Source organism: Manacus candei, unplaced genomic scaffold, assembly GCF_025592945.1.
Source record: "Manacus candei isolate 608988 ecotype Guabito, Panama unplaced genomic scaffold, ASM2559294v1 h1tg000081l, whole genome shotgun sequence".
Taxonomy (NCBI): domain Eukaryota; kingdom Metazoa; phylum Chordata; class Aves; order Passeriformes; family Pipridae; genus Manacus; species Manacus candei.
Genome location: NW_026138129.1, coordinates 5964794 through 5991855, shown reverse-complemented (window position 1 = coordinate 5991855; position 27062 = coordinate 5964794). Strand labels below are relative to the sequence as shown.

The 27062-nt window shown below is 40.3% G+C and overlaps 1 protein-coding gene across 5 annotated transcripts in view; it reads right to left on the bottom strand.

The window, feature by feature from the left end:
* The window catches only part of GRM1 (glutamate metabotropic receptor 1), a 178298-nt gene extending 155413 nt beyond the window's left edge, over window positions 1–22885 (bottom strand). For all 5 annotated transcript variants that reach the window (XM_051811294.1, XM_051811295.1, XM_051811296.1 and 2 more), the window contains exons 1-2: window positions 22677–22885; window positions 20255–21152 (exon numbers count right to left, since the gene is read on the bottom strand). In XM_051811294.1, coding sequence (XP_051667254.1) covers window positions 20255–21017 — 763 coding nt within the window. In that variant the 5' untranslated portion in view covers window positions 21018–21152; window positions 22677–22885. The remainder of the gene's footprint in view (window positions 1–20254; window positions 21153–22676) is intronic.
* Between the last annotated feature and the right edge of the window lie 4177 nt (window positions 22886–27062).

Here is a 27062-nt window from a genome sequence, read left to right as displayed (position 1 = left end):
TGCAAGAGGACTGTATTACCAGAATAGATACAGCAGTACAGTGGGGCCAAGTTTAAAAGCACAAATGCATATCTGACAATGGACGCTCCTAGATTTTTGGGAACCTAAGAGATAAATTCATTATCTCTTCTGAGATTAATTTAAAAAAAAACTTCAGTGTACAGACTGGGAAAATCTAAAAGCAGTATAAAAACCCCAGAAATCATTATTGAACTCTGGCGGACCATCAGGTACATTTTGTTAGGGAGTGAAAGTGCCAAGGCAAGATGACCAAAGAATCAGAAAAGACAAATCACTCTGCAAGAAGCTTTTGAAGTCTGCTAAAGGTCAGCTGACATGAAAGATACATAATTATATTCTATTTTTGACCCTTGTACAGGCTATTCACTTAAGAGTTGGACTCGAACCTTGTGGGTCTCTTCCAACTCAGAATATTCTGTGATTCTGTGAAAAGGCTTTATTCTGGCTGATGACTATTAGTATAGTATTTTTGCTTTAGGATTTCCATTTTTAGCTAAATAGTTTGCCTGCCCTAATCTTAAGTCAGTACTTTCTGAGAAATTTCAAGCTCTTATTAACCTAAAACCAAACATGGTGCCCTTTAAAAAAAGTCTGAAATTATCTAGACTGAATATCTATTGATTTTATTTTTCAAAAACAGAGGCTCAAGTGAATGATTGATGAAAAAATTGTGGGTTGTAGGCTTATACAATGCCTCTGAGAATTCTTACAATATAGAATGACATTATTTCCAGACTGTCTTATTGCATCTTCCTTAGCCGACAAAGCGGGCATATCAAACCAATAAGACATGCTAAAAACAAACTAAGAGATTAGAGAGGAAACAAAACAGGATCTGATAAAAAATGTAAATCGCTAGACTCTAATAGAGGTACATTTAACTTCTTATTTAAAGATAATATTTAAAGATACTACTTTTAATACATTGTCTGACACATTATTACTGTAATTATTAAAAAAGGGAAAAGCAGGCAAACTTTTTTACTGAATTAACATATAGGAACTTCCTGACATAATCTATCCCATAGCAGCCTGCAGCCAAATAAACTGTGTCTGATTTTTTCATCATTCAGTTGTGGCCAAAAAAAAACACTCAGAAAGACAACTGAGTAACTGGGTTCTCAGTGGCACAGGGGCCAAAGTTTGGTGGTGCACTGCTATTACAGCTGCCTGGGGAGAATCACATCTCTTCGTGTAAGCATTCATTGACCTCTTCATTAGTACAGTGGCTTTGTGGCTTTATGCCCTGTTCTGCTTACTAAAAGTATTTGTGGTTGATGTAATCACTTTCACTCAATGAGCATTAGAAAAGCCTCATCATAACATCTAAAGAAAAGCTCAGGGACAGCAGGGCCTTTATCTGGACTAAAATCCTGTTGTGATGAGTTTTGCTTGGCACTTCTCAGCCCCAGATTAGAGTCTATCTTAATAACTAGCAAACAGTTGTGAGTAATAGTTACATCTGAAACACCTCTGCAACATCTTGTTGGAACACTAACTGCCAGCCTTGCTTTCAACTCTATACCCCAAAGAGAGCTATAACTGAAACTTTATAGAAAAGTAACTTGCAAGAGTTCCCTGCTCCACCTCCCTTCCAAAACTTAATCTTCTGTTAAATCTCATCAACAGTTCTAATAAAATGCTTGCATTATCAATGAAAAAATCCAAACTGAGACAGAAAAGGCTGTTAGCAAGGTTGTGCTTTAAAATATCACCTCACAAATTGCCTGGGAATAGAGGTTAGATGCAACAGTTTTCCTTGGCAATATTAATCAGATTAATTACTTCATTTTACTTACAATCTATGAAGCTAATGAATGGGTTTGCTATTTTTTAAATAGATGTCTGCCTCTAACAAAAAGTATTGATGATCAAAGATAAATGGATTCTAGAAAAAAGAAATCCAAATCTGAGTTATCTTTTACACTGATATCATAACGCTAGGGGAAAAAAATGAAACATCACTTCCTGAATTGCATCCACTTTAGTCACATTTTGTTATAGATGTCAGCTCTGTCAAAATATCATCTGTCGAAATGAATTAGTGGAAAATATAGTACTTCACTTTTAACGAAGAATAAGGCTGTAATGGCATTTCAATTTTCCTTCATCCTCTTGTTAGCACTTGATAAATGCTCTCTCTCAAGCACTGCTGCTCTTCTGACGTGCTGCCTGCACTGTAATCTAACAAATCTGAAGAAATGAAAAGGCAGAAATCTTTCTGGATTTTTAACATTTCTTGAGATCTCCACAAGTTATTTTTGTCTTGACAACTCAATTTGAGTGGATTAGTTGTTTTTTTTTTTCTTCCCTCCTAAATAATATTTTATTTTGAGTGGTTATCTATATTACAAGAGATTAATGAACACAAAACAGTATGTCAGTGAAAAACATCTGAAGCACTTCTGTATGTTCATGTGTTTATATACAGCAAGAGAGGAATGAACCCTTTGTCTCTTACCAATGGGTTGCTATGAGATTTCTTTTTTAATCACAAATGACCACTTTTCTTTATTTTCTCACAGAGTTGAGGTATGTCTTAACTCTACCCTGCGAATAGACAGTTCCCCTGAAACAACTGCTGTGTTTGCCATCCTTGAGAAACAAAATATGTCTTTCTTCAATGCAAAACCCAACTGTAGGCACCACTAAAAGCAACAACAATGACTCAAGTGGCCCAAACGTTGACTGGGCAACCTTTCTCAGTAACACCATCAGAGATTTGCCATCTTCTGCACACGCAGAACCACCATTCATCTGCTATACATGGAGCTCTGTAGCTGGAGCTGATGCAAAGTTTGCCAAAAGCAGGAGTAGATGGGAGGAGGGGTCCTGGGATACAGGGCTGGGTGAAAGCTCTGGAGTAGCAGGTTGGTCGCTCCTGGCAGATCTTGAGATGTGGAGTCAAGTGGCCCTGACTGCTGCTCTTGAGATCTGTCACTCCCACAGCAGCACCTCATGTGTCATCTCTTGCCCTTAATGACACAAACTGTCCCTGCCTTCCAGAGTAAGCACAGACAAACTGGGCAGCAGAGCTCTGCCTTCCTCTGCCTCTCCCAGTAAGACATCCCAGTCACTTTCCTTGCTTGGATCCGAACTGGCCTTCCTCTCACAGAAAAAAAATGTAATTATGTCATTTGGCTACAGTCAGTGGTATGGGAGTCCAAAAGGTTCAACAGAGAAACTTTAGAAGCTGGGAACTTAAGAAAAGTAAAGAACAAAAGAAAGAAAGAAAAGGACAACAATAAAGGATAATGATGATGGGTCAGTGCTAGAAGGTATTCTGCAGAATAGAAAGAGGCATTTAGTAAGCTTTTATTTTCTGTATTTAGGGAAAGAGACAGACAATGTATACATACCAGAAGATGATGGAGGTGGTGGTGGTGGTAACGATGAATGGTAATTTCCCTTCCCAACTCAGAAGGAAATCAAGTGGCAGCTCTAAAAGGCAGGCATTTTTAAATGGATGTGTTCAGATAACTTCTGAAGTTGCTGGCAAGCTCTCTGAACTACTAGAAACTGTTTCCAGTAGCTGTTAGAAGTTGAAAAGTACCAGAGGACTGCAACAAAAGCAGTATTGTGCAATACTTGAAAAGGATAAGTGAGTTAACCTGAGTAATTGCAGGTCTGTCAGCCTGACATCCATTTTGGACAAAACAACTCAGGAGCTGACATGGTACTTGTGTAGGAAAAAAATTAAGAGAGTGGGACAATGTAAGAGTTGTCAATCATTATGTGTATGTGGAAATTAGAACTTTCCAATTATCCAAAACATCTTTTATCATTGGATTTACAAGCTTGGTTATAAAAAGTAATAATATCAATGCAGTACAGCTAGATTTCCAAAGGACATCTACCTTCATTTCACATGACATTTTAACTATGAACCTGGAATTATAAGAATCTGTGTTGCATACATAAAATAGATTAAAGTCTGGTTGGTAGGCTTCAACATATACTTGTAGTAAAGGAACACTAATTTAATGGGTGTCTCTTTATTGTCTCCCACAAGGATCTGTTCTTAGATTTTACTAGTTAACATTAATCAGTGACCTGAAAAAAAAAAATACAAAAGCATTACCGATAACATTTGTAAATGAACAAAAGTTTGGGAGACAAGTTACTAGTGCATCCTGATCTAGGTAAATCAGTAAACTTGACACAGACAACAAAAAATGCAGTTAAACACACACACAAATTTAAACTCTCAGGAAGTAAAAATGCTGCACATATGGGATCTTGGAATCCATCATGGGTTGCAATTACTGACTTGGTAATTATGATGGATAAGTACTGAAGGTAATGCTGTGGAGATGCTTGAAGAATCACGTGATTTTGAGTTGGACTGTGTCTTGAGAAACTTCTGCTCAAGTGGCACTAAAACTGGACTTCTGTCTCTACTCTGTATTCCTAAAATATAACTCCTATTTCAAAACAAATGAAGTTCTCATGACACCACGGCTTCTACAACGCTTGGGAATATCTTAAAAAATGGATAAACTTTCAAAATGGTATGAAATTTCATTTATCTGTAACAAGTTCTTATATCTTGTCAGCACAGTCAGTCCCATAGATACTCAGGCTACTTAAGCACAAAGCGTGCCACCTAGGAACTGTCCATTAGAATGCTCTAGGCTATAAATCTAGACTAAGTAATTTTACACTTCCAAGTCCTTGACTGGCTGCAGTTTGAAATGCTAATGGTGCTATCTCTAAGGTATTAGTTGTGAAAGCCTCAGTATGATGTTACAAACTCAATGAGGCCTCTGCAGACATAAAAGTTCAAATCAAGCAGATCAGCGTTTGGAGCACTTATCAGAGAAGTGGGCATTACAGCAGCAATTTCAACAGGAGAGGGTAAGAAAATACATCTTACACACACACAGGAGAGTGACTTGGTCACTGAATACAGTGTTTCCTGAGCTGGACTCTACTGGATCTGGCTGCATTGGAGTGAACTTTTTTAATAGCAGCCTGTATGGGGCTGTGCCTTGGATTTGCAGCTAATTTGGATTTGCTTTTCTTCCTTTTTTCTCTCCTGGTTCCATTGGTGTAGAGTGGGGAGGAGTGAGCAAGTAGCTGTGTGGGTGTTTGGCCACAACAAACATATAAAAAGTTCTTTCAAAATACAGCAGTTCAATATTTGACAGTTCTTTTTAAAAAAATGTATTCTCATTTTCTCAGAGGAAAAGTTGATCCAGAATCTATCTCTTCAGTTAGTGTGATCGGTGATACCATGTAAAATAAGAACCACTACCATGTGTCCCTCCTTGGCTCATAGTAAGAGTACCCCAAGACAAAATATTTTTAATGTTGAAATAATTTCCTTTCAGTTGTCTAAAGCACTTTTCCATAATAAACACATGAATGAATCGCCTATCTCTACAGTTGAGGTGCAGTCAATCCCCATTTTAAAATGAGTTAGGATTAAGTTAAAATGTTTTGGTTTGTTTCCTTCATTTAACTCTGACACATATTTGGATCCCTCTTCTCTACTCCTAATTAGCAGAGGAGCAGAACTTCTTGCTACATACAGAACTTAAATGCTCTGAAAAAAATCAAAGTTGCAGAAATCAAGGGGAAAACACCTGTACTTCTTGTACACATCTGGTTCTTTAAGATGTGTACTTTTGCCTATTGCTGCTCCTGATTACAGTATGGAGAATATCCTTTTCCCTTTATTCTAAGTAACAATGGTCCTTGTCACCACAAAGATACTAACAGCATAAAGCCAAGTTTCCTTGAGACTAAGATTCAAATATGCATTACCATGAAGTAATTCTCTACAAAATTTTTACATTTTTAGAATATATCCCTGAAATCCTTCTACATAAAAATAAGGCAAACTGAAGAAATATTAATCTATTAATAAGATGTACAGGCTTTTCCTCAGGTTACCAGTTTTATAAGCCTCTTTCCTCATATACATGTACATTTTGCTCCTCATATACATGTACATTTGCACTGAAATTGTGTAATAATTATAACCAAAACTTCTTCCTAGAGAAATCAGTGGCAAATATTCAATGGACATCAGTGGAATCAGGTTGGAAGTGAATTTTATTCTTACATTAAAACCTAGAATACTAAAAGGCCAATTATGATCTAATTGCAATGACTACAAAGCCTTTTTCAAATTCTTTGCCTGTCTGAAAACTAAGCTTGCTGGTCAGCTCAGACATTTAATTTTTTTTAATCTGAAGAAAATGCACTTCTCAGTGACTGAGGGCAGGATCACCAATTCTGTATGGTTCAGAGTTGCTTACACTTAGTTGTTCAAATTACCAAAATGCAGTGGATTATGTTAAATACATGAAAAGAACACTACTGAAGTGATTTGGCAATACATGTGTGCTTTTCCAGAAAGCACTACCTTCTGAAAACAATGAATAGCCAACAGAAACTCTTCCAAGTATAAATCTAGATTCTGAGATATAGGCATGGGGGAAGGGATTGTAGGAAAGAGTCGGAGTCTATGTACAGAAAGGTACAGGCTGTGATCATTACGGTATGGGGTGATGAGATCTGGAATCAGAGACAGACCCAGTTAGAAGATTCCTATAGGATATTTCTCTCTTTGGAAAGTGTTAATTCAGTGAAAGCAAATGATTTTATAAAAATCTTTTTGTTTCAATGAATGAAAATTCAAATTTCTCCCCAAAACAAGGCAGCCCAATTCTGTTTCATGACAGTTCCCAGCCACCTGCATGCTCTGGCTACCAAGAAGTGAAGCACACATAGTGTTTATTCTAAATATGATCTATAATCATTTTTTTAATTTCTGTTTCAGAAAATATTGTGTATTCTGAATTTTAAGCTAGCATTTGTTATAGGCTAGAAAATTTAAGATAGCATCCTTCAGAATTAGTTTGTACTAGTATAAGGAGGCTGGAAACACCAAAAAGCCAGTAGCCCTTTACATCAGAAGTCTTTGTGTGATGGAGACACAGAAATAGTTGCTTTCTTTTTCTGCATTGATTGTTATTTTCCTGCATGTATTATGATAAAAGAGCTGTCTGAGCTTGTAAATTAAAGCACATAAAAATCAGCACTCTAAAATTATTCATTATAAAAGAGAGAGGAAAAAAATCCAGGTGACATTTACCATAGTGTAAAGAGCATACATACCAGTAGAGCAAATGAGTAATTAAAGCAAAACAAATAAAATACTTTAAAATAAATCCTAATTCTTACACAGAGAAATACAATGAAGTTTCAACAATCAGTTAACTGTCAACTTACCTTTACCTTCTACTCTTAAAATTAGAAAATAATTACAAATTAGAAAGCCAAGCTAATCAGGTATTTCAGCACTCCAGTTAATTTAAGAAAGAGACTGACAACTTTTACCTGTCATTTTAAAGTACCACATCCAAACTTCTGCCCTTTTTTTCCAGTGGGCTGCAACCTGTCTTTGTTTAACCCACTCATCAATTTTCATAATCCCTTGATATCTACAGTTCTAAGGCTCTTTAGCTTCCCCCTAGCCTAACCCACTACACAGACCTTTACAAGGTTCATAAATGTCTGCCTTATCAGTAGAAAGCCTGTCTTTATTGTGAGATAAGCACATCATGCCTTATCTTGCAAGGCACTGGGCACTGCTGTGGTGCGAACTATCTCCAGAAACTGTACTGTCTAAGTGTGTGGCTAGTTCTTGACCTCCATAATTCAAGTGCTTAAAGTTAAGCTAATGTTCACATGCTTTTTGGGACCAAGCAAGAGTATTCTGCACCTTACAAGATCATCCCACAGAGTCAGACATATGGCTAAATTTCAGACAACAGCTCCTATTGACTTCATTAAAGCTAAATCATGGTTCTTAATAGAGATCTATTACTGGAATTTCGAAGAGAATTTTATTATCCATGTGTTCTCAGGATACGTACTATAAAAAGCAGCGATGTGACTTTGTGTATTTGTGGTACCAGCACATTTCTGCTTCACACTTCATAGACAACAACACAGCTATGATAAAAGTGTAATGCATTATTTCACATATGTTTTGACTCAGTAGAAAAGTCACAAGCAAGTGTGACAAGGACAATGAGTTTTCAAACATGGCTATATTCTAAATTGCCTTGTAAAAGGACATTAAGATATTCATTGCATGAAGGAATACAATTATAACATGCTGGTTGGTTTCTGAAACAACCAGAAAATACTGATGTTCATATTTTCTCTGTTAAAATTAAAACAGATACTCCAAAATTCACCACTGAATTAATTTCTAGAAAAATTCCTGGGAAAAAATTTTATTTAACCTAGCTATCAGCTTCTTTTCTTCCATAATGTTTATTTATTTATTTATTTTGCATGGGTTGTCACATAAATTAAATCATTTTAGGTACAAAGTGGTATTCTAATTAAGGAGACCACTAGAAAATGTCACAACATCCTTTTAGAAAATTTGCTGTTTTCTTCAGTCACAGGGGCCAACATCTATGTCACAAGATGCAGTATAAAATTCGCATGAAACTGAAAAGCAAACAAAACCAGTAGGAAATAACGGGCTCTGCAATCTAAGGGTAAAATGCATTACAGGCATCATCTGCTGGTGAGAGGACAAATACTGACTTAAAATACTGCATGTAAACTGAAACAGGGGGCTGAATTTGACTGAGGGGATTATTCTGTCCTGAGTTTCTCTTCCTGTACAATCAGTATCCACACCACAGGATACTTTGGATGTTCCTGGACAGCTGAACAAGTACAATAATATTAAGCTACTCTTTCAATTAAACATTTTTCTTGCCTCCTTACATAATCAAAACTATCCATAAAAAACCCAAGATTTAATGACAGCTCTTGCTATCTGACACTGGTATAGTTCTATCCACTCCAGATTCCACTGTGCTGTGTCCAGTGAGATTCACTTCAAATAAAACTGGAACATCTGCAGCTGATTTTGATTAGACAACATCAAAAGTCTGAAAACATGTCGCTTTCCTCAGTCATTTGTCCCAGTGGTTAATCACTGTCACAAGTAAAAATGTTTGTCTTTTTTCTAATTGGAATTTGTTGGTTTACCAGCAATCAGTGCTTGTTGTGCATTTAACCATTAGGATACAGAACCCTGTAGTTCCCAGTGTCTTTGTTTCCTTGAAGGAAATGGATTTTTTTGATATTTTTTGATAAATCAAGCTGTATCTCTTTTTGAAAAAGATAGATTAAGCAGGTTTAGATTCCTGCTAACGGGCACCTTTTTCAGACCTCAAATCATTTAGAGTTTTATCCCTATCTCTGTTCAAGATTTTAATATTATTTTTTAAATGTTGAATCAGAATCGAACAAAGAACAGCAAACTTAATACTAATAATCCTTAGATTGAGGTGAAGTTTCCAGTCTCTCAAGGCTGACATTAGCTTTTTGTATTTTGGGTTGGGATTTTTGATGCAGTTCATCTATAACCATACAGCGTATTTAGGACTTCTTTCAGGGACACAATTCTCACAACACAATCTTCACACACAATATGTAAGTTGCACATGTGCTTTATTCTTGTATTTGTGGTTGATATTTGACTGTATTGGTATGTATTTTCTTAGACTGTGCCTAGCTTACCAGGAGATCTGAATCTCCCCTTTTCTCCCAATTTCACAAATCTGCATCTCTTGTCAGCAATTATGCTTTTATGTCATTGATAAACACAGTGACGCATTAGACCCTTTGTCAAGCTCTGTGCATAATCTTATTTGATGGTCAAACTTTACTTGCTGAGATCAGTGTACTGATTTTAAATCTATGGGACATCTGTTTTTCTGACATTGGACAGTCCATTTGTAATACAAATATTCTGTAATATTAATTCAGTGCCATAAGAGAAATCTAAGATATTTCATCTGAACTGTTATCTGTAGCTATCAAGTTTGCATTTTCCTCAAGGAATAAAATCAGGCTTGTTTGAGAAGACCTATTTTTCATAGAGTCATACTGATTGGTTTTAACTTAATTACAATTTTTTGTCAGCTGAAGTCTGAATCACCGTCTTATTATTTTTCTGGGGATTGCTGTCTTGGTAGTCAGAGCTGTCTGGCATAGCTCATTTGTCTTTTACATAACTCAGGACTCTCCGTTTTTGGCTGTTTCATAATAAATTGATATCAATATTCATTGCCTCATTCAACTTCACAACATCAGTTTTGCACATTACTGTCCCCGTGCTACTTTTCCTATACCCTTATCCTGCCCTTTGCAGGATGCCAACATTGTAGGACAACAGCAAGGCATGGTTAGGGTCACGTGTTTAGTAGAGTATTGTTCATCTCTTTCTGAGGTCAGTGACAAATCCATAAGGAAATTCTGGAAAACCTTCCTGTTATTGTTGCAAAATCACTTTCCGGTTGGCACTGTGTGGAAAGGAGAAGGAATTCTGGCTCTGAGTGCCTGACACTGCCACCGTGTCACTTGGTATGTCCAGACTGAGCTGCCAGATATTGGTGTCCTGGTCAAACCTGACAGGGAACAAAGAATGTTCCACCTGAAAGAGGAAGGCTAAGCTTATTTAAAAGGGAATGCAGGGACACCTGAGGACCACAATTGTAGTGCCTTGAGGGTAGAAGGGAACAAGAAAGGACAAAGTGATACCCAGGCTGCCAGGGCTGCTGCCAGGGCTGCTGCCTGGAACATTCACTCTTCTTAAAATCTTGTACATCTTTGTTCCAGTGGAGTAACTGTCATAGCTCAGCACTTTGCTTCATATAGCTGAGAGCTGTAGTTTGTAATCTGATCCTGAATGAGATTATCCTTCCAGGGAAATATGGCCTGGCAAATAATGGCATCCTCCTAAGGAGTGTTTTTGACCCACTACTAAAACCCATTCTGAAAGTTCAATAGAAGTGTATTTTTACTCTCCAGGCTCTCAAATCATTGCACAGTTTTCCAGTGCTCATAATACCGATTAGTTAGCAGTACTATCAATATTCAGTTTCACATATTTGCTGGTTGGTAAGAGACTGAGATTTACGCTTGTGGACCTTGCAGTCAGAGAAATACATTCTCATTAGAAGTATCACTAATTTCCAATACCCAGTACGAACTTCTACATGTCCAATTTCCATTTGCTAAAGCCTCTTCACAAAACCAGGTGGGTAAGAAAGGCTTATATAAATAAGCTTGAAAGATTTTCTCACTTCCTGAAAATTAATTACAAATTTATCTTTTATATTCTATTCCACATAGAAAAAGACATCCAATGTTCAGTGTAACCTGGTCAGACATTTTAAGTAAGTATTTATGAACACTTATTCAGATTTCAAATAGCTGTCACTTCAGCAATATACATGCCTGGTTCTTATTGCAGTTTGCCAGGATGAAGTTTGTTTAAATAAATGTTTGAGAAATTACTACCTTGAGCAAATCCATCTGTACCCACAAATGAATAAGGATGAAAGTTGCTGGTCAAAAAACTGACTGCATTTTAGAAAATGAAGGTTTGCTTCTCAAACTATTCTCAAAGAAAAACAAGTGTTAAATTCAGTAGGGAACTTGTATGAGAAGAACTACATTCAGCCTTCTTCTAGTTGGAAAAAAAAATTATGTATCTGAACATCCTCTAATATCTATGCAAATCCAACAAAAACACAGTTTGCTCTCAGAGACTTTCACACTACTTTCAACTATGAGATACACCTAGCTGTGGCATTCACAACTCCTGTGGATTTTTACAGCTTACAGAAGAATGTCAGCTCCATAACCTGAAAAGACAACATATGATAGCCATGCTGAGCCCCATTCAGGATCCACTGGACCACCAACTAACTTCAGTGAGCATTGGATCAAGAGCCTTACAGCTATACTTGCCCACTGCACCAGCATGGGACATGAATTTCTCTGTTTTGTCTACGAGAACTGCCAAACGCCTACCCTTAGAACATCACTATCAAATTTCGAAGGGACCTATAAATCATTGATGGCTGCTAGCATAATTCAAATATCCTTTAAGAAATTATTTTTTTATAAAATATTCAAGAGAGATTATGAACGAAAATTCGAATAAATGACCATGGCACTTCATAACAAACACTATGACTTTTCAGTAAAGTGAAATATCTGTCTCACTGTTTTTTGATAGACATAAGCCACCTAGGCAATGGCTCAGCACAAGAGGAAAGGACATCTTGTGATGCACGGTACTTTTCATTAAAAGGCACCCCACGTGTCACAAAATGCTATTTACACAGCCTGGTTCTGTATGTTGTACAGCAGACTATAGGTTAGATAATGGAAAATTAAGGGAAATCTTAAAAATTATGTATTGATTTCTTTTTCATATGTGTTACTTATTTGCTTGTTAAACTTACAAAAGAAGGAACACTTGATTTAGTCTCGAGCCATATACAGTGTTAAGATCTAACTATCCAAAAAGTAGTCTTTAATTGTGACTGTACTTTAGTGATACTTGGATAGAAAAAAGTTTCATGTGAAATAAAAAAAACACTAAGAGTAATATTTAATTTAAAGTAAAATAAATTATATAAAAATGAGAAAGTTAATTTCAAGGACATTAAAAGGTGCAGCCAAAAGAGTGAAACACTAACAAATCACATGGAGACTAAGCAGAAATACATGAGTCTGAGAGCCAAAGTTCCAAAAGGATCAAAAAAGCTGGCACGATAAAGTAGAAATGTAAATTTCCTAATGCTATTAACATTTTTTTTAAAAAGTAAAATAAATAAAAATAAAATGAATACTTCAAAAAATACAAGTTGTGTTCTAATGAGGGAAAGAGAACAGAGCATACCTTGACAATTGAAATATAAAACCACAATAAAACAATATGAAACAATTCTGAGACATAAAGGCATAGAATCTAATAACCCACCACTCTTCAAATATTCAAGAAATGGGAAACTTGCCTGATATTCAGTGATAACCAATTATATAAAAAGAGCACTCAGGGAAGATAAAACCACAACAAAAAAGTTAAATTAATTCTCTCAGTCTGCACAGCCTGTGAAGGTTCTCATACGAAGGTCATTCCTTATGTTGGATAGAACTGAACCATTGTCTCAGAGTATCAGTACAATGTATTTTAAAACAAATCTATAAGGTGGAATTTAACAAATTGGCAATACCAGCTAATTTTCTGTTGTGGCATGCACCAGGTAAAATGTCCTTTGTACTAAAACAAGCCATAAAGTGCAAAAAAGTAATTTTATATTTTCACATATCAGTTTTCATTTTTAACTGAATTTATAGAGAGTACAGAGGCAGAGTACAGAGGCATAGCAGGTAATCCAGTGAAGAACAGACATGATACTTCTGCAGACTTTGGATATTCCTGCACAAAGCTAACTGGTAGGAACAATAACAAAACAGTAGTAAGACACAAATAAATAAATATGCCATATCAAGGAAAAACAAAAATATCTTTTCTGAGAAAATACATACCTCAGAAGCTAATTAGACTTCTGTGTTTGAACAGGTAACTATATGAATGATACAATCACTATAGAGTACTTAGAATTTAAGAAAGCTTTTGATGAGGGTCCTTGTTAAAAGCTCTGACAGAAATAGAGGTAATATGGGATATAACAGAAGGTCCTAGATTACTAATTGGCTAATGGATAGAAGTCAAAGTGTAGAAAATAAATTCTATGTCAATAAATTAAAAGTATAACAGTGGAGGAAAACCCTGTGTGTAACGATGTCAGAAAAAAACCTTACCATTTAAGCAGAAGTTTTGTGGTAATTTTCATGTATTTTCTGATGACAGCCATTCAATGCATGGTGGTAGCTAAAAAGGTAATGGACTACTGGAAGTTTATCAGGAAAGCTCTGAGGCTAATACTGAAATCGTTATTTCGCAAGTGAGTTTAACCATGGTGTACCCCTATCCTGAAGACTGAATATTGCTGTTTGCCCACATTTCATATTGGAATTAGAAGTACAAAACAATGATCAAGATATTTCTTACATACCATTTATCTACGTTGTGAGCTATTCTAATTGGGACGAGATTTTAACAAATGGACCTTTTCCTCTAAGTGTTTCTTCCCTGGCAAAGAACTAAGACTGACAGTTGACTTCAGTGACTCTATGGTACTCTAGGGCCCACGAATAGCTGCTTGTGGGCACTCCTTTGGACTGGACGGGAACTGGGACCACAGCCCAACAGACAGTAATGGCTACAGTGGCTTCAAGGATCACAAGACTCCTGCCACTCCTCTGAACAACCAACTTTGCACTGGAAAATCAGACCTAGAAATTGTTCTTTAAGATGCACATTATTAGTAATAATAGCAATATTAGTGTTTAAGAAAAGATATCGTCTGAAAAATTCACCAGCAAACCTGAGCTGGTTACCCACTGGATGGCATTTGTCCCTTGCACACCTTGCTCCAACCATCTCTGATGATATCCCTTAGCATCCCTTAGCTATCCACAGGGGAAGGGACAGTTTCTTCAGATGCAATGCAATTGTAGCTCATGTCCAATCAGTTCCTGACCCTCCAGTTCAGGCTGCCAGCATTGCTGTTAATTACTGCCCTCTGTGACAGCGGCTTATTCTGCAGACACACATGAAGACACATTGAAATTCCCACTTCGTTTCGCATGGGTCAGCAAAGTAGTAATGACTTTGATCAATATTTTTCTGGGCTGCATGTGGCAGGTGCAATGCTTCTGGTCTCCCTCTACAGTTACTAGCTCACTGATGCATCAGACCCCTGAAACATCTTTCTCAATTGGTGACACAATTTCTAGTTATATGATTTTACTCCATATAGCTCTTTGTTTTCTATCTGAGAAACCTCACTGCAAGCACCATCATGTTATGAACCATATGTTCAAAGGAATACATTAGAGGCATTTTCACACAGCTTTTTGAGAAAGTCAGGTTTGTTTAATATTCTTAAAAGAAACTTACAGGACTTAAGTAGAATTTTGGGGCGTAAAAATCTGAGAGCAAGAGCATAATGCTGAAAAAAATAGAAGTAAAGCACAAATGAACCCATGATGCTGACTGATAAATATCAACTCCAGCAGTATTGCTGAGAAGGCAGGCACAGGAGTTCGATGAGTCTTTTGAGATTATTTAACTCACACAGCTGTAGCTGAAAAACTACAGTCTTTGTGAATTTAGGGGTACTGAGAAACAATGTATTTTCAAGCAGGAATTTCTTTTGGTCTCTACAGTGTTTGTCACCAGAAATAATTTTGTCAATGTCAATCTATGTAAATGATTCTTCCGGCACCTTCTAATTAATACAATTTATGCATCCACTGAAGGGAATATTCTAGTTTTCACTTGTTTTGAAACTAATTTCTGTTCCCCTTGGGATATATACCGTTCCTTTTTTTTTTCATGTCACAAAGCCTCCGAAGATGGTTAGTGAAACTAGTAAAATGCAGAAAAAACAGATAAAAATATGCACTTGTGAACACACATCTCAGCACAATTCATACCACTTCATCAGGTTAAACTTTAAGAGCATTTTGGTAATTGTTGGTACCTATAGAAATACTGTACACTTTGAAATTTCAAACGGAGCTGGAATTCCTGTTCTTTGTTGTCTGACAATAATTTTATCAAAAAGAATTAATCATTGAGTGACACCATAGAATTAATAATAGAATACAGTTAGAAATACCTTGTGAGAAATTAAACACTATTGTATGGAAATTATTCCTTTGAGCTCTTTGATGAATATAGCCCCACATACCCTAAACAGAGGTATTATCTTCTAGAATGTCTAAAGTTGCTTCAGTGGGTTCTACTGAATGAATTTACTTCCAGTGAAATTTTGATAAAGTGCAAGACTCGCTCCCTTCCATCCTCTTTCCAACATATATAACCATGTTTATGAGTTTCCTGTACCTTACTACAATAGACAGTGTGCAGCAGTCAGGTTATCAAAAATCATTGTGAAGATAATGTACTTACCATCTACTTTCATCTGAAAGTTGTGCCATCTGCTTCATCATAGTTCATTTTAAACCTTACACTCAAGAAAAAGAAACAGCCTGGCAACACAAATCTGAGAAAATTTTATCAAGACCAGAAACATCTCACTGTTCTCTAATTAATTTCTAAACAATCCAAATTTGGTGCAATTAATTTAATTATTCAATTTCCATAGTTGCTTCTGCAAAGTCTGCAGGATAATCTGTTGGAAGGGAAATTTCATTTATATTGAAGTATTTGTACACTGAAGTGTAAGCATGGTCCATAAATTGTAAAGAGCACTCAAACATCTATTCTGCAGGTTTAGATTTTGTTTTCACAGAATCAAAAATCTCACATACATTTTATAAGGCTAACTGACATATAATGGTTTAAATGAAAAGCCAGACACAGGCACTAAGTACTTCTATTTGCTTATTCAGCACTTGTAAGTACATCACTCAGAAGACGTACTCAGAAGATGACAAAAAGACTTCTTACACCATTATCTCTCTCAGGCTCCATGCATAAGGGGAACATCTAAACATGAGGGATTTGGTGCAGACTTCTTGTTGATCACTAGCCGGGGTGCAGGTGTCTTTTGGGTTTTGGAAGTCAGTGTAACAGACAGTAATCTCACAACCGTTCTGCATTTTCTGGTGGCAACCCTATTAACTTCTGCACCTTCAGCATGAAAGCAGCACAGCGGTGGTGCCCACTATCTCTTGCCATGTTCCTGAGGCAGCCCAAGGGCTCTTCTCCAGGCAAGAAAAAAAGTGTTCCCTGTAATTCTTCAGAGTTACCAAGTAACCAATGGCTGCCTGGTTACACTGAGAATAATCCCTGACTCTGAGGTTATTTTGATGAAGACCAGAATATCTCACTTGAAAAGTAACCCTTAGCAAGTGTAGCTCCTCTTTCCCTTATCATGATCAGGATTGTGTCCAATTTAGCACACACGCTTTTTGATGCCTTTGATTTCCACAGGAAGCTTTGGTTCAGAGTTAAGTATCCATTTAAGTGTATTTCAAGATAAGAATGACTCCCAAGCCTAAGAGCCGAGATGTAGACACACCAAGAACTCCAACACTGAATTAACTTTGAAGAAAACTTAAAATATAATAGCCTCGAAAACGCCTTGCAGCTACTATACAGTCAACAGCCTTCCACTGGCAGATGCACAGATTTCTTACATCACTTAATGACTGCTGCTCACTCTGGAAGAAATTCAGTCTCATAATGGGCAACTGTGCACAACTGAGATACATAATAAAATAATCAAACTTAGTAAACTCCCTTTCTTTGTTCTTTCATGTGGAGTTGTATGTGTCAATTTTAATCTAAAAGGAGCAATGTGGGCCTTTTTCAGATTTTATTCACTAACTCAGAAGTTTTTACCCAAGTGTAGTGTTTATACTTCTTAATAAAGAAACTACTGCACAAAAAGCCCCAACAGGTCTGGTACATCTTTATGCAACTTCATGTACTAGAGTATAAAGACTGAATGTAGTTAAAAGTCACCACTACTAATTAATGAATTATTAATGATTATTAGCACATGAAGAATAAATCTTCATGTCAAATGCCTACTTAAAGACATCATCCTACATGGGTGACTTCTTCATGTCCATCATCATGGCATGTATAGGTTTCATGTTAACATGGCTCAAAAATTGTGTGGTATTTATTTCTGATTATAATTAAAGCTGTAATTGTGTACACTGGTATTGTTCTGGGCATTCAAATAACTTCAGCTAGACTATAGGAGTAGAGAAAGGGTAAACAAGGAGTTGGATGGTTCGGCCTGGGAAAGAGCTCATCTCTCTGGGCTGTTTCCCTGACCCTGCTCCGGGTCAGTGAGGACTGAGGACCATGGCTCGCCGACAGAGGCAGTCAGTCAGCTCAGTGGTCTCATTGCATCCCCTTGTGGCTGGGCCTTACAAGAACCGAGCACTGTCCATCCCCATGAGAACCAGAGGTTGGGTGGGAACTAAGCAGCTTTGTTGCTCTGGAGAGGGGACCAGATTGGATCTGGAGTATCCAGAGGGCAAAAGAATTAACTTTTCTCCACAGTGTTAACCTACGCATTTCCTAGAAACATTCCCCTTTCTCACAGTCCCCACTGAAGAGTTTCTTCAACTCGTGACACCCTAGAATTCCTCCCAGCACATTTTGCAGCCCACTATAAAGACAGTGTAGAGGCCTATGAGTAATTGTGGAGGAGGAATGTTTCTGACTACACTTTATCCCTGTATTTCCAAACATAGCATGGATGGAGCAATTCCTCTTCACAGAGACTATTATTCAAAGTAGCTTTGTGTTGTCTGCAAAGAATGATCTCACCTTTAACAAACCAGCAAGCAGATCTCTCACAGTGAATGTATGGGATTTGAAACAACAGAAATGTAACAATTTACACTGACTTTCATGAATACTAATCTCACTTTAAATAGAAAAAAAAAAAAAGACTTTGGAATCTACCCAACAGCATTTGGTTGGGGGTTAATAACTTGTCTGTCTGGAAAGAAAAGCAGAAGTTGAAGTTTGCTACATATTTCCAGTGAAAGTTGTAGCTTGACTCTAACAACAAAGGAATGGAAGATACAGATTAATAATAATAATAGCAAATATTAATCTAAGTTTCATTATTTGCAAAATCCTTGTGACCTTTCCTAAAAGGAGAGTGTTAGCTTGTGGGCTATGCCTATTTTCAAAAGTATCACTTCAAAGTCTAAAAATATCTTGCAACAACTATTTTTCATCAGTCAGTAACATTCATAAAAATAGGGATCTCATTAAAATTTCTCAGAAGCAATGATTGAAATTGCTACTTATAATAATCTTTTTTTAAAATGAACCTTCAGAAGGTGTTGTCTTTTCCAGAAGAGGTAAAGCCCACAAATTTTAAGGAGAGTGGGAGAGAGAGGGAGCCGGTCCCTTGAGGCAGCTCCTCAGGCACAGCATAGCTTCCCGAAGTGCCTTGAAGGGAGAAATGGCTATTTACATCAACCAAGAATTTACCCATTTCATGTTTATTTGTCATCCACAAGATCTAATCCCATCTGTCAACGATAGAGGATCTTGATAGCTCATTTCCGACTCTTGCTAACGGTTTGTTTTCTCCTCTGAACAGGGCATAAATGAACTCCAAATGTCAGGTCATTGCTTCAGCTCTTCTCCCCCATCCCCCCTCGAACTGCAGCACTTTCTGGTTTACGTCTTCAGATCAATCCAATTCCCCTTTGAATGTTGTAAATATGCAACTCTTCCTGGAGATTCTTTTATTTATTCATCACAATATATTTTCCTATCTCTTTTCACTTAGTCATCTCTGTGAGAATGAAAGGTGTGGAGTCAGCTCAGTAACCAGAGGGAATCATAAATCAAATCCATACAAGAGATACACTCAGATAAAGAGAATAGTTGCAAAGCTACGGCAATAATGTGGTCAAGTTTGCAATTTTGTATACTTAAAGATCCCGTTTTGAGGGCCACAACTGGACCACAAAAATATCATGATAATATATCACAAGAGTTCCTTTTCTATCAAATGCAATTTCTTCTGCAATTTATGTTGGTCCACCTAGCCTGGCTATACACCAACAGCTCCTTTTTAAAATACCTTGACAATCGAGATTTTTCTTTTGATATTTAAAATCAAGAAAACCTGTTGACTATGAATATATTGTACAGAGCAATATTTTTTACTATTGCTCAACCCGCACGTAAACATTCTTGCCCGGACTTCCTGACAGACTGCCCGCCTTTTCCCACGGGTCCTGATTTTGCAGGGGCTGCCTGGACTGCGGAGGGATTTCAGGTTTCTCCCTTCAGTGTTAGCAGTCCCAGGAAATCAGTTCCACGCAGCAAAGCCAGCAGCTAGTCCAGGAGTCCCTGCTGAGCCCTGACTCCGTTTTGCCAAAATTGCCGCGATGGTAGCGGCCGAACGGGTCAGCCCCACAGACTCACCAGCCCCAGGAACAGCCCCCGGTCCCGCCGCGGCTGTCCGCCCCAGATCCAGCTGCTCACATCTGTTAACTTTTATTTAGAAACACGCGAACCACTCTGTGTGAATCGAGTAGGGGACGGGGACGGAACCGCCGGGGAGATGCCCGATCTCTTGCGGGCTTTCCTGCGTCGCCGGACTGCACCCCCGCACCCACACACTTCTCCCCGTTCCCCTCACGGTCTCCGCGGGTGGCAGCGCCCGGCGCTGTGTCGGGGAGGAGCCTCCCCTCGTGGGGTCCCGGGGAGTGACCCATCCCCGGCGCGTCCTTGCGGAGCCGCCGCGGAGGGCGCAGCGCCCTAGGGCCGGCCCGGGGCGGGGAGGGGCTGCCCCATACCCACCTTCCGTGTGGACGGCGGAGACGTAGGTCCAGTTGTAACGCTTGACGATGTCAAGCATGGCCCTGGCTTGCAGCGTGTCGGAGGGGACCACCCTGAGGAAGTACTTGTACAGCGTTTTGTCGCTCAGGTCGATGCTGGTGGCGGAGTAAGCAATCTGGGGGATGTCGAAGAGCTGGAGCAGATTTTGGACCTGGATAGCAACTGAGCTGGAGCCTGGGCCAATGACCCCCGCGATGGGCTTTTTCACTCTGGTCTGAGGCTGGGGCTGCGACTCGGAAATGCAGCGGGTGCCTCCGTCCTTGTCGTCCCTGATGGAGATGAGGGAGTCTCGTATGAACTCGATGCTCTGCTCCAGGGCTACGGAGGAGTGCCAGCAGGAGTCTCGGATCTCGCTGCCCAGGGTGATGTTAGGTAGCAGGACAGGGTCGGCGTTAATTTTATCCAAAGTGTGAAACATGGCTTCGACTCTCTGGATGCCGTATTGCTCTCGGATTTCCCCGCACTTCCTCTCGGGCACTTTCTCAGCCGGCGGCTGATGATGGACAGAGAAGAGGGCCCCGATGATGACATCGCCGTCCATCCGAGCCACCGACCTCTGTGAGGAGGCCGCAGAGAGAAGCACCTTCCTCCCAGCACTCCTGGGCAGCACGTCCATCTCCAGGAGCAGAGCAGGGAAAAAGACCAGCAGCACGCCAAACATTTTGTTGCACGATGTCATCCAGACCCAGGTTACGAATTTCATGGGCTCCTCTTGCCTGCACATGTTTTAAGGACATGTAGGAAATGGCATCTGCTTCTCCCCAGCGATGCCCAAGTTGCTCCAAATACCATCACAGCGAAGCCTCACAGTATCACTCTCGAAGGTGCCAAGACAGCTGTCGTCCTAGTGATTTTTAACCTGGTGGCATAGAAATAAGGGATAAAATGGGCTAACTGGGAAATCTATGTCAAACCAGAGCTCGACAAAGCAATCCCTCACAGTTTGAGATGACCACTTTCACAAACACCCAGGGCAATTTGCTTCGGTAAGCCTCTGAAAAGGAAGTTTCAAGAAAGATTAAAATATGTATTTATTGGCCTTGATATAAGATCGTGCATACTCACATATGTTGAGTTTCTACAATTCTTTTTGCATCTGCTTTTCAAGAAAAGGAGGCTACTTCCTGCACCTCCAGAAAGCACACATTCCCCACCCTCCGCCCCCGGGAAGTTTTGAAAGTTTCAGGAGGTAGGCAGTTCTTTGGGGAAGAGCCCCAGTCCAGCCCCAGCGGCCCTACCCCTAAAAGCGGGGTGGCAAGCTCTTCTCCCTTCTCTTTCTGACTACCTGAAGGCATCTTTCTCAATTTAGAAATTTCCTTTCTTAATACATAATGTGGGTAAAAAGAGAAAGCTAACAGACTGCTCTGCCAGCCACGGGAAATGTCGTTTAAAGGTCAGTGAAGGGAGGAAGAAAGGAACCACTTTACAGTTTAGATTAACTTTTCCATGTGCAGGGGGCAAAACTGTAGTTCAGCCAGGGACACACATGAAAGCAGGTGAAAATTCATTTTTGTTACTAAGGCAACTGCGAGCAAAGTCCTGATGTGCCTTACGGGCACGCCTGCCGTGCAGACAGGCTTGGGGCAGGGAGCGGCGGCGAGCCCGGCGGCAGGGCTTGGTGGCTCGAAATGCCGTGACGGGGAGGGAGGATGCCACCGTCGCCGCCCGAGAGCAGGGAGCGCGGTCGGGCCATGTCCCTGTTGCACGACGAGCCGTCAGCACCCGGGACAGAGCCCGGCACCTGGGGCAGCTGCGGGACCGTGGGCTCCGGCCCCACTGGGCCCCTGTCCCGCTGTCTTCCTGTCCCGACGTCTCCCGCCCCGCTGGCCCCTTGTCCCGAAGTCCTGGCACCCCGCTGTCTCAGTGCTCCGATGTCCCAGTGTCCCGCTGTCCCGGTCCCGCCACCGCTGGCTCGGCCGCCCGCCAGCACCGCATGGCGGTTCCCCAAAACTTCTGCCCCCCCGCCCTGTGCTGCCGCCGCGGTGTCCCCGCATGCCCACCCGCACACACACTCGCTCACACGCACACTCGCTCACACGCACACTGGCTCGCACACACCCCCCGAGACGCGGCGACCCGCCGCGGCACGCACCGCCACGGGCTGGCCGCCTCTCCCCGTCCCTCCCCGGCTCACGGCAGGAGTGCCGGGGCCGGCGGCAGGCGCGGGAGGCTGGAGATGGTCCCGAGGAAGGCGATGCTCCGAGGGGAGCCGCCGTCCTGGCTGTGTGTCCGCACCCGCAGACAGGCAGAGCCGCCTGAAGCCGGCTTCCACGGGCAGCCCCGCAGCCCGGCTCCCCGGTGCCTCTCGCCTGCCCCGCCTGCCGCACAGGCAGCCCCTCGGCTGAGCCCCCGGTCCGTTTGGAGGGTCACCCCTGAGACGTACCTGGCCGGGTGAGGCAGTGGCTCCCTGCCTGCTAGGAGCGGGCATTGGCGGCTCTCCGGCCGCCCCGAGCTGGCGCGCTGGCGGCGGGGCGACGGCTGTGGGCTGGGCGCGGGTGCCCTCTGTCTTCAGCACCGCTCTACCGCAAGGAAAAAAACAGGTCATCCCGGGCTCATCCATTATCTCATACAGAAGGATCAGTCATTTTCTCCCCCTCCTTAATTTCGTCGGCTATTGTCTTGTAAACGAGTAAGGAAGCATCACCTGGAGCACGCTGCGGATGCAGAGGGGGTATTGGATCTCACCTCCCGCGGCTCTTAATTCATTATCTTCTTGCCTCAATTAGCAAGAGCAAGAGTTAAACCAAGAGGCTCCTGCTCGAAGGGGACCCAGATCACGCTCGGGAGACCCGAGACAGTGAAATGTGCCGATCTGCCTCAAGGGCAGGGTTTCGCTATTAAAATAAATATTTATAGTGAGGGGGAAAAAAAAAAGGAAAAAAAAAAGATACCGCAACAAGATAAATCACCTGTAAGGATAAAGGCATAAAGGCATTGAGATTGCAGTTTTCAGGTCAAGATGAACCTAAATGAAGCACATGAGAGGCATGCCAGATTAAAATAATACCAGATTGAATAATCATAATTCAGACGACCTGCTTGCATCCCTAACACAGGTCTCGGGTGTTTTACTTGACTGTATGAAAGTTAAAGTTAGATTACCTCCCCACTGGGAACTCTATAGATATTTGCCCTACTTTTGAAAGAAAGAAGCAAGGACAAACATTTAACTATTGCTCGTTCAGAGAAGGGTTTGCAGTAAATGCTGCCTCAGGAGTGTCTTCTCCCTGTGTCAATATCTGCTCTTTTTTTACTGTCACACAGCTAGTCATTTGCCTGTGTGTTTATCCATGAGTTATGTTCATTATGGAGGATCCAGTCCAGGGGTTTACTGGTGCCCCCTTTCCCTGCAGGTCATTCAAGGAGAGAATCAGGGCCAGAGGGGCTGCCTGTCCTTTGCCTCTGGGCATGAAGCTTCCTCAGGGCCAGCCTAGGACAGTTCTGCCAGGACCAGGCCTGAAGGGACATTCAGATATGAACAAAAAGGGGAGAAAATTCCCCTTCATCCATGCTTTTATGATTAAACTTCAGTCTCTGCCCTTGACACAACAAACCTGCAGCATGCTAGCATATCATTCCAATGTTTGAGCTTTGGGTTGCTCCTCTGGCTTTGGCAGGGAAAGCATTTGCAAATGCTGCTGTTGGTTCTTCCCAACATATAACACCCTGTAGTCTTCTTCCCCTCTAACCTGGCATTCACAAAGACAACAGGTCTTCCTGCTGAGGATCATGCATGGCTGCTGCACAGAGCAGCAATGATCTGAGTTTTGCTGAGACTGGAGAGTAGGTCACCAGTTCCTGATGCCCTGTCATGTGGCTGCAAATGCTGTCTCTCCAACCCCAGCAACAGCAGCTGGGAGTAGATGGGAACTGGCAGAAATCTGGGGCTCATAAGAAGACACCTGGGATATCAAAAGGCTTTAGGAAAGGCTAGGGAAAGAGCACTAGGATTTCAGTGGCTTTGATCTTCCCCGACCATTATGGGAGAAACAAAGGCTTTCCCCATTAGGAAGTAGCACCACGTGGCCCTGCTGCCTTTGTCCCCCCAAAGGCCCTGCTGCCTTTTGTCCCTGATTCCTATGTTCTGATGCTGCTATGGCCCACAGATCTAACATTTCTCCCCTCAGAAACAGCCCATGTCCCCGATCTTTACACCTTCTCAAATTTCTTAACATACAGTACCTTTATCATTGGTAAACAAACTTGAAGGCACTACACGGGACTGCATTTTTTTCAGAGATATGAGCTGCCATCAGACAAGCAGGGAATCAGGTCAAAAACAGAGCAAGGTTGGAGCTGGCTTGTAAGCAGTGTTTGCTTGTCATGGGAAATTACCTGATTTTGAATATTTTTCCTTTGCGAAATGGAGGAAAAGCGAACAATTTTCATACTCCCATGTAACATAATTTAAAAATCACTTGGAGGTTGATTTAAATACTGTTTTGATGGGAACCAAAGTGGTTTGTTCTGTTTTCTTTTTAAACATTTTATACAGTGCAGAACGGTTTTTACTTCAGATAAAATGATCGTTGAATTAAAATGGAAGTTATATTCCAGTATTCCTTAAATGATTTTTTTCTGCTCCTGTTTCATCAAAATTACCTCTTTCAATACAAAATTTTCTACTTGAAAATTTCTGGTCAGCTGTAAAGAGAAAGGTCAGTGTATTGTAGAAAACAGTTTGAAAGGGGAGTGTTTTGGAGTAGCAATAGATGAAGTTTGGAAACCTGGTCTGTTGAAACTTCACTTTTGGTTTCCCAAATACAGCTCCTCCCTTCTCTACTTCCTACCAAGAGGCACAAGTCAGTTTGACTGTCAACTTGTGCAGACTCTCCAGCTAAATTATTGGGCAGATTTAAAGCTATCCTGCAAGCATCAATGCTGCTAAAATTATATGCTTTTATTCTTCTTTGGAAACAACTGGAAAGCTCATATGTTCCTGTCTGAATTAGGTTGAAATATATACCAGCTATTTGATAAATTGTTTACAGTCCTTTTTATACTGCTCACTCAGATGCTTTCCTGTCATGATTTACAAAAGCCACCTGCTATATACAAAGAGTGGGCATGCAAAACATGCATAGGTAGTCCTCTGTAGTAGATACTGAACTATTTGCTCATGAACGAAGATTTAGAATCATCATCAACATCATCATCTAGCAGGCCCGTTTGGACAAAACAGGGATTTTAGTCTTACTAATATATTAATTATATTTTTTCCTTTTCTCTTATCAAAGTAAACATTTCTCATAAGTTCTTGTTTAAAACACAGCTACAGCTTTGTTTTTACCCTTTTTCTTATATTTAAGCTTGTAACTTACCCTAACTGTAAGAAACAAAGCAAAAACATTTTTAACAATTTTGATTACTTACATTTATTTGCTGCAACTGCTAGGAAATGAACATTAATGGATCGATGTCAGTATATACGGAGCTTTGCAAAGATCTGATTGCTCAGCTGTTCCTTCTACTAGTAGATCCATTAAAATTAAATAAGATTAACCCATGAAATTTAGGCCTCACATCTGAGATACTTAGAAACCAGCTTCTACACACACCTATGATTATATGGAGTTACTTTCCTCTTTGCTTTTTTTTTTTCTTGACAGACATAGGCACACAAGGATCCCCAGAAATCTGAAGGCTTCTTTTGCTAGTCATCTGTGCTGGTTTAAAAGTTAACCAGCAGGGGGAATGAACCCAACTCAAAAGGAGAGATTATAAGTCAGAATAACAATTTATTAAAATAATACAGTAAGTACAATAATACAAACAAACAATTGGTCTCAACCCACAAAAACCCAAATGTATAACCCAGTACCCTGGGGCCTGAACAAAGTGGTGTTCCTTGGGCCCTGTTTGAGTCCAAAGTAAAGGGAGAGGGGAAGAACCTGCTGGTGGGAGAGCTGCTGCAGTCTGGCCAGAACTGGTGATCGCAGTCCAGTGGTGGTCTAAGTCTGGTTGAGAGCGATGAGATGCAGCCGTCCTCTGGATCCCACGAGTGGGTTGAAAAATGTTCCAAAACTCCAAGATTATATATCCTCCAGTTCAGGCAGGAATGTTCAGTGCTCCCCTCAGGGCGGGGAGTTCCACAAAGGGTGTGAGGACAGAAACATCCTCCTATCTCACAGGCCTCTTAACACCCAGTTTATAGCCTGAGGAGTCAGGCTCTATGGGCAGAGGGTGCGAATAGTCTATTGACAACAATAGTCTAGTTTCTGGGAAATGACATGGAAGGCTATAGAATACAGTTTTGGGTTACACCCACCATGATGAACTGATCTCAGCTGTCCTAACTAGGACATCATCAAACACCCTCTAGTCCCCTGCCTTGAGCATATATTACAGACTTAGGTGATTTTACATCCTTTTAAAATAAACAGAATTTCTCCTCTAAGATTTAATGAGGAGAAAAGCATCTGCCTGGTTATGATTTGAAATGTCTTTCAAACAAATGTAAGATCTAAATCAATGCAAAATTCAGCATTCAGAGATGTCTTGTAAATTTTTTACACTCTCTAAGGATTATAGACTCCACGAAGAGATGAGTAGACCAGCACATATAAAGATTTATTCAGCACATATAAAGACCAGATTTATTCAGACATTCAGCAGTTTACATCGCTGGCTAACAAAGCTCTTAATAAACTAAGATTAATTCTTTCTACTTTTAAAAATAAGTAACTGATTGCTTTTATAACTCAATATTAAAGAAGCAGAAATGCTTCTTGATCACTGCTACGAGGAGATATTGGAAGCACATGATGCA